Source organism: Leopardus geoffroyi, chromosome D4 (assembly GCF_018350155.1).
Source record: "Leopardus geoffroyi isolate Oge1 chromosome D4, O.geoffroyi_Oge1_pat1.0, whole genome shotgun sequence".
NCBI classification, from domain to species: domain Eukaryota; kingdom Metazoa; phylum Chordata; class Mammalia; order Carnivora; family Felidae; genus Leopardus; species Leopardus geoffroyi.
The window spans coordinates 14,132,964-14,146,645 of NC_059342.1; the positions used below are offsets into that span (position 1 = coordinate 14,132,964).

A 13,682-nucleotide genomic window follows, 5' to 3' on the forward strand; every position below is an offset into this window, starting at 1 on the left:
TCTCTTTTTCCATCTCCTCCTACTGGTTCCTCAGGAGTTAGCCCCATGACTGGGCGTCCTAGACCGAACTTCTGGGTTATCGCAAAAGGCCTACTGAACATCCTGCTACGGGATTTACAGCATATAATCCTCTAGCTCTCTAATTACTTGCTTGGCATGCCCACATCCTTCAATGGACTGTGAATTTGTGGAAGAAATGAGCCTTATTTACATCAGTATCTTTACAGCACCTAGACGATGGCACGTGATAGGAATGTCAGCTCAAGGAATGGTTACTAAAGGAGCATGCTACTTGTTGGAAGAGTACAGGAGATCGAGCCTACCATAACCCAAAGGCTGAGAGACTGTAACTGGATAAAAGCAGACAAAGCCAACAGGACCCCAGGTGAACAGGATTAGAATTAAAAAGTGGAAAGATGTAGCCTAGAGAGAGTTGAAAGCAAATATGCCATGGTTATACAGTGGTTTGTTTTTGTTTTTTGTAAACTCAAGGTCAACTTGAAAGATCACCTTAAAGGAAGAAAAAAAAAGAGAGCTTTTGCTGAAATATGAACTATATCACATGTAAATAATCATCTTAAGGGTTGTGATAGAAAAAAAATTATTTTGATTTTTCATTGGGCCTACTGGTTCTTTACTGACAAGGATAATTTCTCTCTCTAAATTGCCTTAATAGGTATATGGCAAACATCTTCATTTCATTCCTGCTGCCAACTATAATTACGAGGCATTCTGTCTCTAAACCTCTAATAGTGATGAGCAGAGAATTACCCACATCAGCTGCTTTTCTAAACAGCTGTCACATCACAACCTATTCTTAGTTAGGGTGAAGAACTAGTAATTTCACCATTAAAGAAAAATAGCAATAATTCTCATTCACTGGTTGTGCTTCATTACCCCGCGCTGGAGTCAAAATAGAATTTCCTCTCCGACTGCTTTCTCTGCAATTCCTCCAGTGAATGCACAGGCTCATACTCTTCCATTTTGGATAATGAGCCATTATGGCGCTGTAAAAAGCCAAAGGTAACCTGAAAACTTGTGTTTGATGGATAGCAGAGGCCAACTCGAATCCAGTCATTCCTGTAAAGGAGAGACAATAAAACAATGAATTCACACTTAGGCCTATATAATTTTGAGTATTATAGCATATGTAAATTTCAGCCATGATTTTTCTCCTCCTTAAATTTCTCCTGTGTACTGAGCCACTAACAGTGAAGTCCTGTACCCCAACATACCAGCAAATACCCTATCTTTGTATGTTCCCCACACTTCTCAATATATATATACAACAATTGTCTGGCTTATAAAAAATGTCTTACTTTCAACAGGACTTCAGGGAATGTGAATAGAAGTTGGATAAAATGTACTTAGGCACTGCAAGAAGAGAATAAAGTTAAGTGACATGGCTGGGTACGGGGTATACGAAGATGGAGGAGACACTAAGAGCCTGATAGTGGGAGCATACACTGGTAAAATCTTTGAACAGAACTTTTTTAAATTTTTTAATGTCTACTTATTTTTGAGGGAGAGAGAGAGAGACAGAGAGGCAGAGCATGAGCAGGGAGAGGGGCAGAGAGAGAGACAGACACACACGGAATCCGAAGCAGGATTGTGGGGTTCAAACTCACAAACTATGAGATCATGACCACAGCCGAAGTCTGACGCTAACCAACAGAGTGACCCAGGCGTCCCTAAAGAGAATCTTCTTTAAAGTAATCTCTGCGTCCAACGTGAGGCTCAAACTCACAACCCTGAGATCAAGAGTTGCATGCTCCACTGACTGAGCCAGCCAGGTGCCCCTTCAAAGAATTATTGTGTTTATAAATGTGTTTTTGTCGTTAATTATTGCATTTAGGATAAATACCTAGTGGTAAAATTGCTGAATATAAAGGCATATGTATTTTTAAAGTTTTGATGCATATTACCAAATTACCATGGTGTTTTTTCCTTATCTGATGTCCTATCTTTAGATATAAAATCAATACTTTCTGAAAACAATTAAAAATATTTCCCTTTTTTAAATCATTTGCTGTTTGGGTGAATTTTTTTTAAGTGCTTTAATGTTTTGTGTGTGTGTGTGTGTGTGTTTTTTTTTTGACAGAGAGAGAGAGAGAGAGAGAGAGAGTGCAAGAGGGGAGGGGCAGAGAGAGAGAGGGAGAAACATTATCTGAAGCAAGCTCCAGGCTCCAAGCTGTCAGCATAGAACCCAACGTGGGGCTCAAACTCAGGAATGGCGAGATCATGACCTGAGGCAAGGTCAGATGCCTAAATGACTGAGCCACCAGGTGCCCCTTCAGGCATTTTTTAAGTTGTGGTAAAATATATGTAACAAAAAATATCATCTTTTTATCCATTTTAACTCCACAGTTCCATGGCATTAAGTACATTGGCAAGGTTACATAAATCACTACTATTCTAAAGAATTTTTTTTTAAGTTTATTTATTTATTTGGAGAAAGAGAGACAACACACAGGGGAGGGGCAGAGAGAGAAGGGGAGAGAGGATCTAAACCGCGTTCCCGCTGACAGCAGAGAGCCCAATGCTGGGCTTGAACCCACGAACTGTGAGATCATGACCTGAGCCAAAATTGCATGCTTAACCAACTTAGCCACCTGGATGCCACCTCTTCTAAAGAATTTTTAGGGGCACCTGGTGGCTCAGTCAGTTAACGGTCCAACTAATCGTATCGGCTCTGGTCGTGAGCCGTTTGTGAATCTGAGCCCTGCGTCAGACTCTGCGCTGAGCCCACTTGGGATTCTCTCTTTCCCTCTCTCTCTGCCCCACCCTGCTTGTTCTCTCTCTCTCTCTCTCAAACAAAACAAAACAAAAAAAAACAAAACAAAACACTTTAAGCATTGAAACAATATGTAACAAGGCCTTAACATTATTCATGCAGATTTTACCAGTACCTTCACTAAAGAATAATTAGAAACGCAGACCAAAAATGTCTAAGAAAAGATGCTCTGTGCAATGTCATTTATAATAGCAAAAGGGGGATATGGAGAGGCTGGCAGAAGAAACACTAAATGTTCATGGAGGAAGAGAGTAGTTAAATAAATCTTGGTTTATCTGTATGCTCAGAAAACACGTGAGGGCGGAGAGAGAGAACAATACGTTTATAATGTCTCACTTCGATTAGAAGAATTCTAGGGTTTTTTTTTCCCATTTTCCTCATGTTTTTCTCTATTTTCTTTATTTTGTTGAAGGAATACGTACAGCTTTTATCATGTGTAAAGTGTTATTTGCAGAAGAGGCACTGTGACAAAACCTATGACCGCTCCATGATCATATTAAATTTGAGAAGAAAAAAATTATCTGTTTCCTCCTCTTGCCTCTGCCCATGATGTAATTTTTACAAACTCTGAGCTACTTAAGCAAGGGAAGTCTGACTGAACTTCAAAAGCCCATGCAGATTTTTGAAACTGCTGGGCTCAGCCTCTTTTCACTTTAAAATATTTTTACTTGCTCAGTATTTGTTCAAAGGTTACATGTGATACTTCTAGAATCCTGCGTACCACGTGGTTGTAATACCTCACCTCAAGTTCGTAACCTGCCAGATATAATTCTTCGGACTCCTGATCGCTGACATTGCTCCTTGAGCCTCTATAGCTATCATTTGTTTCTTTCATTGCCTTCTCCGCTGCTCACTCATGGGAGCGATAATATCATACTGGCTTTTAGGAAACTGCCCCCCAGACACACTGTGAACTAAGGATTAGAGATGAGGAGATAGAACAGGATCCCGGCAACAGATGATAATGGCCTGAACTCAGCCACAAGCATCAGAGGTGGAAAGAAGAGGAGAGAGGCAAACAACACTACGGAGACAGAGCTAACAGGGTTTGGTCACTGATGGGAAGGGAGGAAGAAAAAGAAGAGTCAGTGATGACTCCTGGGAGTTTTGCCTTGGTTGACTCAGTAGGCAGGGCTGTGATTCTCCAGCAAAGGAACAGACAAAGAGCAGCAAGCATTATAGGAAAGCAGCAATGGTCCAGTTTAGAGGATGTGCGAGATCTAACAGCTCAGAACCCGCTGATACTCACCGATCCTTGGAAGTGACCTCTTCAGAGCTGAATTCCTACGTGTCCTATGCCTCCCTCTGTTCATTTCAAGTGAGCGTTTTAAGAGAGTTCTAACAAGTCAGAGCTTTAAGACCAGCCAGGTGAACAAGCCATTTTGATTTTTCCAGTACATATCTGAGCAGTTTCATGGAGTCTCATAGGTTAACCATCACATATAAATAGATTGGTTACCTCTACCTTTCAAAATAATCCCATCCCTCCCTTCCAGCATCCTCTGTCACCTCCCCTGAGGCACCCTATGCTCTTAACACGCTGAATCCATCAGTCCCTGAGCAGAACCAGCTTTTTCTCAAAGGTATTGTTTTCATAACAAGACAAAACACTTAGTGTCCCTTCCTCAGGGGCACCTGGGTGGCTCAGACAGTTAAACGTCTGTCTCTTGATTTTGGTTCAGATTGTGATCTAACGGTTCATGGGCTCCAGCCCCACGTTGGGCTCTGTGCTGACAGCATGGAGCCTGCCTAGGATTCTCTCTCTCGCCCTCTCTCTCTCTCTCTGCCCCTACCCTATTTGCTCATGCTTTCTCTCTCTCTCTCTTTTGAAACAAATAAATAATCCTTAAAAAAAAAAATAGGGGCGCCTGGGTGGCTCAGTCGGTTAAGCGGCCGACTTCGGCTCAGGTCATTATCTCGCGGTCCGTGAGTTCGAGCCCCGCGTCGGGCTCTGTGCTGACAGCTCAGAACCTGGAGCCTGTTTCAGATTCTGTGTCTCCCTCTCTCTGACCCTCCCCTGTTCATGCTCTCTCTCTGTCTCAAAAATAAATAAACGTTAAAAAAAAAAAAAATTTTTTTTAAATAAATAAAAAAAAAATAAACACTTAAAAAAATAATCACACGACTCTCCTCTGCCAAGTCTGAACATGGCCTCAAAAATCTTTTCATGTTCTTGATTACCAAGTGCTCAGTTGGAATACCAGATAAAACTTCTTTCCATCTCAGCTATGGGGCATTAAAGTATTCAGCAGACTATATTATAACCTAATGGCTTTCTGCACACAATACCTTGACCATAGACAATAAGAAATGTTTTCAAAATGACAGGATTCAATTGCTTAATCTCATCAGCATAAAATACATACAGCCTCCACGTGAGAAGAACAAAGTACATGAAAACTGGCATTCTTTACTCGCTACAGAAAAGTGATAATTTTTCTCCACTAAATTACAACTTGCTCAGCTACTTGAAGTAACCGTAAGAGAGACATACCTGTTGAAGTTTATGAGGTATAGAAAAGCAGTCCGTGGGGCAGGCCCATTCCAGTGGATGGTATAGCCCTTCTCCAGCATGATCACAGGCTGGTACTGTGGAAAGGTGGCCTTCTGGTTAATGCCTCGGAGCACCATCGGATAGGAGGGATACTCATCTCGTGCGATGGTCATCGTCAGATTCTGAGTGCTCCATGTCTGGACATAAACCTTCAAAAAACAATTAAGAATGAAAGGGAAGGGGGCGCCTGGGTGGCTCAGTCGGTTGAGCAGCCGACTTCGGCTCAGGTCATGATCTCGCAGTCCGTGAGTTTGAGCCCCGCCTCGGGCTCTGGGCTGATGGCTCGGAGCCTGAAGCCTGTTTCAGATTCTCTGTCTCCCTCTCTCTGACCCTCCCCCGTTCATGCTCTGTCTCTCTCTGTCTCAAAAATAAATAAACGTTAAAAAAAAAAAAAAGAATGAAAGGGAAGAAGACTCTTAACTACAGAGAACAAACTGGTGGTTCCCAGAGGGGGAGGTGGGTGAGGGGATGGGTGAAATAGGTGATGGGGATTAATACACTTATCAGGGCACCTGGGTGGCTCAGTCAGTTGAGCGTCCAACTTCAGTTCATGATCTCGAGGTTCGTGGGTTCAAGCCCTGTGTCAGGCTCCGTGCTGACAGCCCAGAGCCTGGAGCCTGCTTCAGATTTTGTGTCTCCCTCTCTCTTCCCTCCCTTCCCTCTCAAAAATAAATAAACACTTAAAAAATTTTTTTTAAAGCACACTTACCATGGTGAGCACTGAGTGATGTATAGAATTGCTGAATCACTATATTATACACCTGACACTAACACTGTATGTTAAGTCTACTGGAATTAAAACTAAAAGCTTGATACAAACTTTTAAAAAGAAGTAAGGAGGAAAGAGCAAAAGCTTAAATAGCTAAACAAACATTTCCAGCACAAAGTCCAGTGTCTCTACTTTCAGAACAGAGGTTCTGTGATCTGAGCCAGACTAAACGAGTAGAAGCCAACTTCATCGTAAGTTATACTTAAAATGAAGCCCTACTTAAACTGAAATGGTAAAACCAGACCAAGCATTCTGCTAGCCAAGATCTTCATCATCTCCTCTGCCACAACGGGCCAGCTTATTCATCAGAATATAAAGCCTTTGCGGCTTACACAGCTTGTCAAAGAAATACCTCAGTCTGAAGAACACACATCCAAAAAAACCCCGTAAATTAACGTGAAACCTGATACCCTCCAGTCAAATCTGAAAGCCTTTTCTCTAAAACAAGAGATGGAAAATTGAAATATCTTAGAGCATCAGCTTTTCATTTTCCATGACCTACATCAGCCCAAGAAGTCATTTTTCACCCATTCAAAAAAAAAAAAAAAAAAAAAGGCTTTATAAAGCACTTTACAAAAACTGGAAAAATATATTAAACAGAGACAACTTTGAGAATTCTGAATTTATTCCAGTGGTATTTGAGCCCTTGCTCTGCCAAAACAAAACCTTCCCCAAATGCATCCTCTAAAGAACAAACCTCAGAACAATTTCCTAAAGCAAATCAGTATCCTGTAACAGAATTCCCCAGAAGTCTTAAAACATTTGCAGAATACTGTATTTAATCCACAATATTTCTCTATTTTTCTTCCTGTCATTTCTACAGTTTTGTACATATTGAGCCAGGAAAGCTTAAGTCTCATTTGTGTTTCAACACAATACTCTCCTTTCTGATACCACTTAAAGATTTAAAATAGATGGGAAATATATATTTTGAGATTACTGTCTTCATTTAAATATATATATTTAGGGGCGCCTGGGTGGCGCAGTCGGTTAAGCATCCGACTTCAGCCAGGTCATGATCTCGCGGTCCGTGAGTTCGAGCCCTGCGTCAGGCTCTGGGCTGATGGCTCAGAGCCTGGAGCCTGTTTCCGATTCTGTGTCTCCCTCTCTCTCTGCCCCTCCCCCGCTCATGCTCTGTCTCTCTCTGTCCCAAAAATAAACGTTGAAAAAAAAAATTAAAAAAAAAAAAAATATATATATATTTAGTATATACTATATATTATAGTTACTACAAATAACATACTTATTTTTTTAATTATTCTTATTTTAATGTTTATTAATTCTTGAGACAGAGACAGAGTGTGAACAGGGGAGGGGCAGAGAGAGAGGGAGACACAGAATCTGAATCAGGCTCCAGGCTCTGAGCTGTCAGCACAGAGTCCGACATGGGGCTTGAACCCACGGAACTGTGAGATCATGACCTGAGCCGAAGTCGGACGCTTAACCGACTGAGCCACCCAGGCACCCCATAACATACTTATTTTTAAACACAGGTTTATATTTAACCTGTAGGTTATATATAATACATATTGTTTTTAAAAGTGTTTATATTTAACCTGTATTTATTTATAGGTTATATAAATGTCATATATACATGTATATATTACAAAATATAAGTTAAAATAATAAAATATTAAAACTAGCTTATAACATAAAAAACAAGTTATATATAACAGGTTATATATAATATATAATGGGAGATAGATAGATAGATAGATAGATCTCCTCCCTTCTCCAAATCCGGGAAGATATGAGGTAGCACATATTACCTTAATTCTCCTATGTTACTACCTTTTTTCCTGAGCCCCTTTAACCCTTGGGTTAGCAAAAAACAAGCATCCCATTAAAATATATTTACAAACAGCTAAGTAACTGTTATTCTACCTTGAGATCCAGGTGTTCTACCCTTTCTTAAAGACATAAAGTCTTCTACAGATCTGGGCCCCCAGCCCAAATCCCAAATTCTCAGGAAAAAATTTCTGACCTGTGGTCCTACCATTCCCAGAGCCTCCTAGGAAGTATTAGATGACTTATTTCTTTCTTCATCCTCCAGTAAAAAGTGAATTACTACTCTGCTTTATAAGATAGAAGGATCAGGTTCACATTCTCAAATACACTTGAAATCCAAAGGGTTGACAGATGCATTTATAATAATTTTTTATTTCCTTGGTGAGTACACACCACTTTCAGACAGACACATACACACGAAACTGAACTAAAACTATAGCTACAAAAAGGAGCTAAAAGCTTTTTGTTTTAATTCTAAAATTTCTTCTTTTTTTTTTTTAAGTAGGCTTCATGCTCAGTGTGGAGCCCAGTGTGAGACTTGAACTCACAACCCTGAGATCAAGACCTGAGCTGAGTTCAAGAGTTGGACGCTTAAACGACAGAGCCACCGAAGCACCTTGTAATTCTAGAATGTGTATAGCTTCCTAGGTATTGATAGGTTACTTAGTTTTAGCAGGCAATTCTGATTAGGAATAAAATGAAAGGGGGCACCCGGGTGGCTCAGTTGATTGAGCTTCCGACTTCAGCTCAGGTCATGATCCCAGGGTTCGTGAGTTCGAGCTCCATGTTGGGCTCTGTGCTGACAGCCTGGAGCCTGCTTCAGATTCTGTGTCTCCCTCTCTCTCTGTCCCTTCCCCACTCAGGCTCTGTTTCTCTCAAAAATAAACATTTAAAAAAAATTTTTTTTAAAGAATAAAATGAAAGGAAAAAGGAAATTACATTTTAAACCATGTTTTCTTCTTTACTAGAGTTAATTCTCCATTTTTTCCTTGTCCTTCCCAGGACTTAGGCAAGAATAACATTTTTTTTTCCATATTGGAATGAGAAATCCCACAACAAAGAAGCTAATACTCCTTTAAAGTAAGTCAGGAGACTCCTTCCCATCTTCATCCCTCTGCCAGATTCCCTAATTTAGTAGAGATAATGACCCTGAGAGCAAAGAATAAATCCCCCTCTCAGGGGGCACAGCTGTCGCATGACAAGGAAACCTGGCCTAAGACTCAGGAAATATGGGTTCTCACGCCAACCATATCCCAACTATATTTAACCAAGGGCGAGTCGTACTATTTCTGTTGGACCCACTTTTCCACCTGTTTAATTAATTTGGAGCAGTGGAACCTTAAATAAAACTGTACGAGTCCATGGGGCACCAAAGTGGCTCAGTCTATTAAGCGTCTGACTCTTGATCTCTGTTCAGGTCGTGACCTCACTGTTTGTGAGTTCGAGCCCTATGTCGGGCTCCATGTTAACAGTGCAGAGCCTGCATGGGATTCTCTCTCCCTCTCTCTCTCTGCCTCTCTCCCGGGCTTGCTCACATACGCTCTTTTTCTCTCTCTCCAAATAAATAAACTTAAAAAAGTTTGTCTGAGTCCATGACTCCTAATGATTTTATTTTTCTTTTTTCCTAAAGGAAGGTCATGCCTTGGAAAGTATCGACCATGCTGAGGAGCAGAGGAGTACTCCTCGTGGAAATGGTGCTATTAGGAGCTGGTTAGGAATCAGGCACCAGAGAGCATTCTGGCCTACCTGGGCATAGTTCCCGCTGCAGACCACTGCGTTCCATTTGGTAATATTCACGCAGCTTGGGTGGCGGATCAGGTAATTGTCGATTCTTCCCACATACGCATCCTTGTATCCTGTCACAGAGCCGTCGATGTCGTGGAATATGGAGTTCTTATCACCATCCAGCTCACAATCTTCAAACCAGGGGCCAGGCTTCCCAAAGAAGACATTCAGAGAGACCTGCCAGCAGTGAAAGACAAGGACATCACAAAATGAAGGCTTCTGCATTCCTGGCCAGCGTCCCCTGCAAGGATCCAACTGCATATCCCTTACAACTGCTTTGAGGTCAGAGCAGTTCTGAGTCACAGTTCATAGTTGTCAACCGCGGCACCCAAAGTTTTCACTTAATTATGACATGGTCTTTGGCGGGGGGGGGGGGGGGGGGGGGGGTGGTGGAAATTACAAAGCCTTGTGGAGTTCAAGTGGCAAATGTTAAAAATATAGCTGGTGTTTCCCTTTATCTTCCATTTAAAAACTATGACCTGCTCTCCAGACAAAACTAACCTATGGCAAGAGAATCAGAACAGTTGTGGGGAAGGGAAATATGGAGCCATGCATATTTGTTAAAAATTATAAACCTGACACTTAGGATGTGTGCATGTCCCTGTATGCAAATTATACCTCAATTAAATAAAGTCTGTTATAAATTCTATCTTCTGAGTTAGTTCGTCATTTTATTTCACTCCAAATGCTTTAGTTCTTGTTCATTTGACTCCTTACCCCCCCCCACACACCAAAAAACATGTACAGTTCCAAATCAAAACACAGGCCAAGTGTTGCCTTGGTATGCTGGGTGACCACTGAACTCACTCGAATCTGCTAGAAAGTGTATGTTACTCTCTCGTCAACATAGACCAAACCCAGCTCAGTAATTTTTATATCAGGTAGAGTTAATTTAAAGCTTTTATTAAACATGTAGTACACAACTGCGAAGCAGGCTGCAGATTACATGTTTTATAGTCTTTAGCTGCTTCTTATTAGTGGTAAATTATTCATACTATTCAAGGGGTGCAGACACACCTTTTTTTTTTTTTTTTTTTTTGAGAGAGAGAGAGAGAGAGCACAAGCAGGGTAGGAGTAGAGAGAGAGGATCCAAAGCAGGCCCTACACTGACAGCAGCAAGCCTGATATGGGGGCTCGAATTCACCAACCCTGAGATCATGACCTGAGCCAAAGTCAGACACTTAACTGACTGAGTCACCCAGGTGCCCCATCATGCTCAGATGATTTAAAGTCAAACTGAACGTCTAAATGATAAGCAATTCAATGAAAAATCACTGATGTCTGGGACACGTGGCTGGCTCTAGGTTCTTAGTTGCAGGCTTTTTTTCTCATTTCCCTTGTACATCCTGTTGTTAAACCTAAGAGAAGTCTGGGCATGTTTCCCACTTTTCAGGGAGCACAAATGTGGCAAACCATTCCCTTTACAAGCTGTTCCCAGGGCGTGAGCACCATCGGACCTCCTGGATGATGACCACCGCGTTAGCACGGCAGGGATGTCAGAAGTCGGAAGTCCACAACCAACACAACACCTGATGAACTGTTTCTCAGAACGACTGTGTCATCGTCACTGCAGCTCCATATATGGAGGTCTGTGTGCACAGCAGGTGAACACCCGGCCTCCACACTGGAGACCGTCCTATTTATTCACGTGGGAAGCTGCCTGCTAGGGTTGCCCTCCCTCTTCCCCTGCAGTCATGCGGCCGAAAAGAGAGCCAGCCAACCAAGCTGGCATCCCAATTGGCACCTGTGCCTCTGTTTCCTGCCTCAGCCATTCTGGAAAACCAGATACAGGCTTTGGTAAACTATCTCATGTTCTATTTTAAACTAGGCTACCACAGAGTCAGCCCATGGACGTGAATGAGAGAGGCATGAGCCACTTCCCAGTCGTGGCCGCCTGTGGAAGCGGCGAGCGAGATGGTCTGAGACTCAATCTCCACGTACCAAGGTCATTTTGGAACTGGCAAGATGGTGGAGGGAGAGGTACGTAACCTTACTGTCCCGTGTACTAACGGTACAGGGGTCACCGATGAAACTACTAAGAAAACAAACGATTCCTGTGGGCCACTGTACTGTAAACAATGATTTCTCGGTCTTCTTTGCAGTCTTCGTAAAAACCTTCTGACAGTTTTTATCCATATTTGCTTTATACCACCCCAGGACTCCTCTTCTTCCCCATCCTTTTGTCCTGTTTCCCCAAAAGAATAAGCTCCAGACAAGTAGAATACCAGGCAGAACTCACATCGCTTCACAGATTATCAAATGAACTTCCCCAAATCCTATGTCCTCTGGTTCCTATGAAACTCTACTATCCTCAGTCCCATGCTATCACTTTAAGACACTGTGCCTTTTGAGATATCACTTGAATGTCAAAAATACCCTGGACACATGGGATTTCTGTTCTCACCTTGAACTCAACGGGACAGCGTGCATGGAATGAGGAGTCTCTTTTGCACGTACTTCTCCTCCCAGCTGTAAAGACTCAGTACAAACACTTGGTTCGTGTGTTTGTCTCTGGGGATGTGCTACCCCTCTTGCTCCTGTCGTGGTCACCACATAGGTACCGTAAGAACATACTTACGTGCGGACCAAACTTCACGAGGGAGATGTTATTCCTGGGAGTTATCTGCCAGGGATTCTTCACAAGGAAGCCGATAGCACTGGTGTACCTATCTGGAGTTGGCACATATTTTTTGAAAGTGCACCTGGTTAGATGAATGGGCCCGTCATAAATCTGAAAGCCTCTAATTGGGAACGTCCTGTTGAAATACAAGATTGTGTTTAATGTGCATGGGCCCATCCCTGCACCGGCACGTCACTTACAAGTTTGTTTTATAAACACTGTTGAATATCTCATACACGCTAAGCACAATTCTAGGATACGGCGGTACCATGACAAAATCCCCGAGCAGAACGGTGGAAAAGGCAAACTGAAAAACAAGGATAATTTCAGGCAGTGAGTGTTGTGCAGGCAGAGACACGGTAATACAATAGGTTGGGTAGAAGAGAGACTCTGTTTTGGACAGAACGGAGGCCTCTCTGAAGAGGTGATTTTTGCTTCCTTGAATCAACTCAGTCAAGACCTTTTATTTGGGAACTCCCATACTTCGGTTTTGGTTCCAAAATCTCTGGCAGGAGAATAAAAGACCAATCTGTGCTTTCACAGAGAGAACCTCCTTTCAAGCCACTAAATGATAGTAATAAGATGAAATGATACACTTAAAAGCATAAAAGTGTAAATCCTCAAGGCTTACTATGTCAAAGGGGTTGGCTGGATTGAGAAATTTGGTTTATTCATTTTCCTCCTTTCTGTTCAAACACAAACTCCTTAACCTACTAATCATATATCATTAATCATAATTAAGGTACAAAACCCATAATATTCTGGATCCCTTAGGTGTCTCCCCCTGTTAAATTCTTTAACGGCACTGCAGAGGATTCCTACAGCAACATCAGTTTACAACTTGGCAGTGTTTTACAGTGAAAACATACATGCCAGCAAGAAAATGAAGTAGCCTGCTTAAAAATCTATGCACCTTGATGAACGTCTAAGGATATATCCAAAATGGCTCTCTCTCATAGAAAAAGTTGTAAAGATACAGTAAAATAAACACTGGATCCACTGACCAAGGAGGACTCTTTGTTTTCGAAAATCTTCCTTCATGAAGAAGCGATAAGAATTTTGAAACAAATCTGAAGGCCACATCGAATCAAAATTTTGTACACCTGAAACTAACATAATATTGTATGTCAACTATACTTCGATTAAAAAAGAAAAATGGAGGGGGTGGCGCCTGGGTGGCTCAGTCGATTGAATGTCCAACTCTCGATTTTGGCTTCGCTCATGATCTCACAGTTGTGAGATCGAGTTCCATGGCGGGCTCCACGCTGGTGGTGGGGCCTGCTTAAGATTCTCTCTGCCCTTCTCCTTCCTTTGCCCCCTCCCCCACTCATGAGTGTGTGCTCTCTCTCAAAAAAGGAAAAGAAAAAAGAAA

At 42.0% G+C, this 13,682-nt stretch overlaps 1 protein-coding gene across 3 annotated transcripts in view; it reads right to left on the reverse strand.

Moving 5' to 3' along the window:
* Nucleotides 1-13,682, reverse strand: part of CEMIP2 (cell migration inducing hyaluronidase 2) — an 86,371-nt gene that overhangs the window by 14,683 nt on the left and 58,006 nt on the right. For all 3 annotated transcript variants that reach the window (XM_045470231.1, XM_045470230.1, XM_045470232.1), the window contains exons 16-19: nt 12,269-12,446; nt 9,652-9,867; nt 5,289-5,497; nt 898-1,080 (exon numbers count right to left, since the gene is read on the reverse strand). In XM_045470231.1, coding sequence (XP_045326187.1) covers nt 898-1,080; nt 5,289-5,497; nt 9,652-9,867; nt 12,269-12,446 — 786 coding nt within the window. The remainder of the gene's footprint in view (nt 1-897; nt 1,081-5,288; nt 5,498-9,651; nt 9,868-12,268; nt 12,447-13,682) is intronic.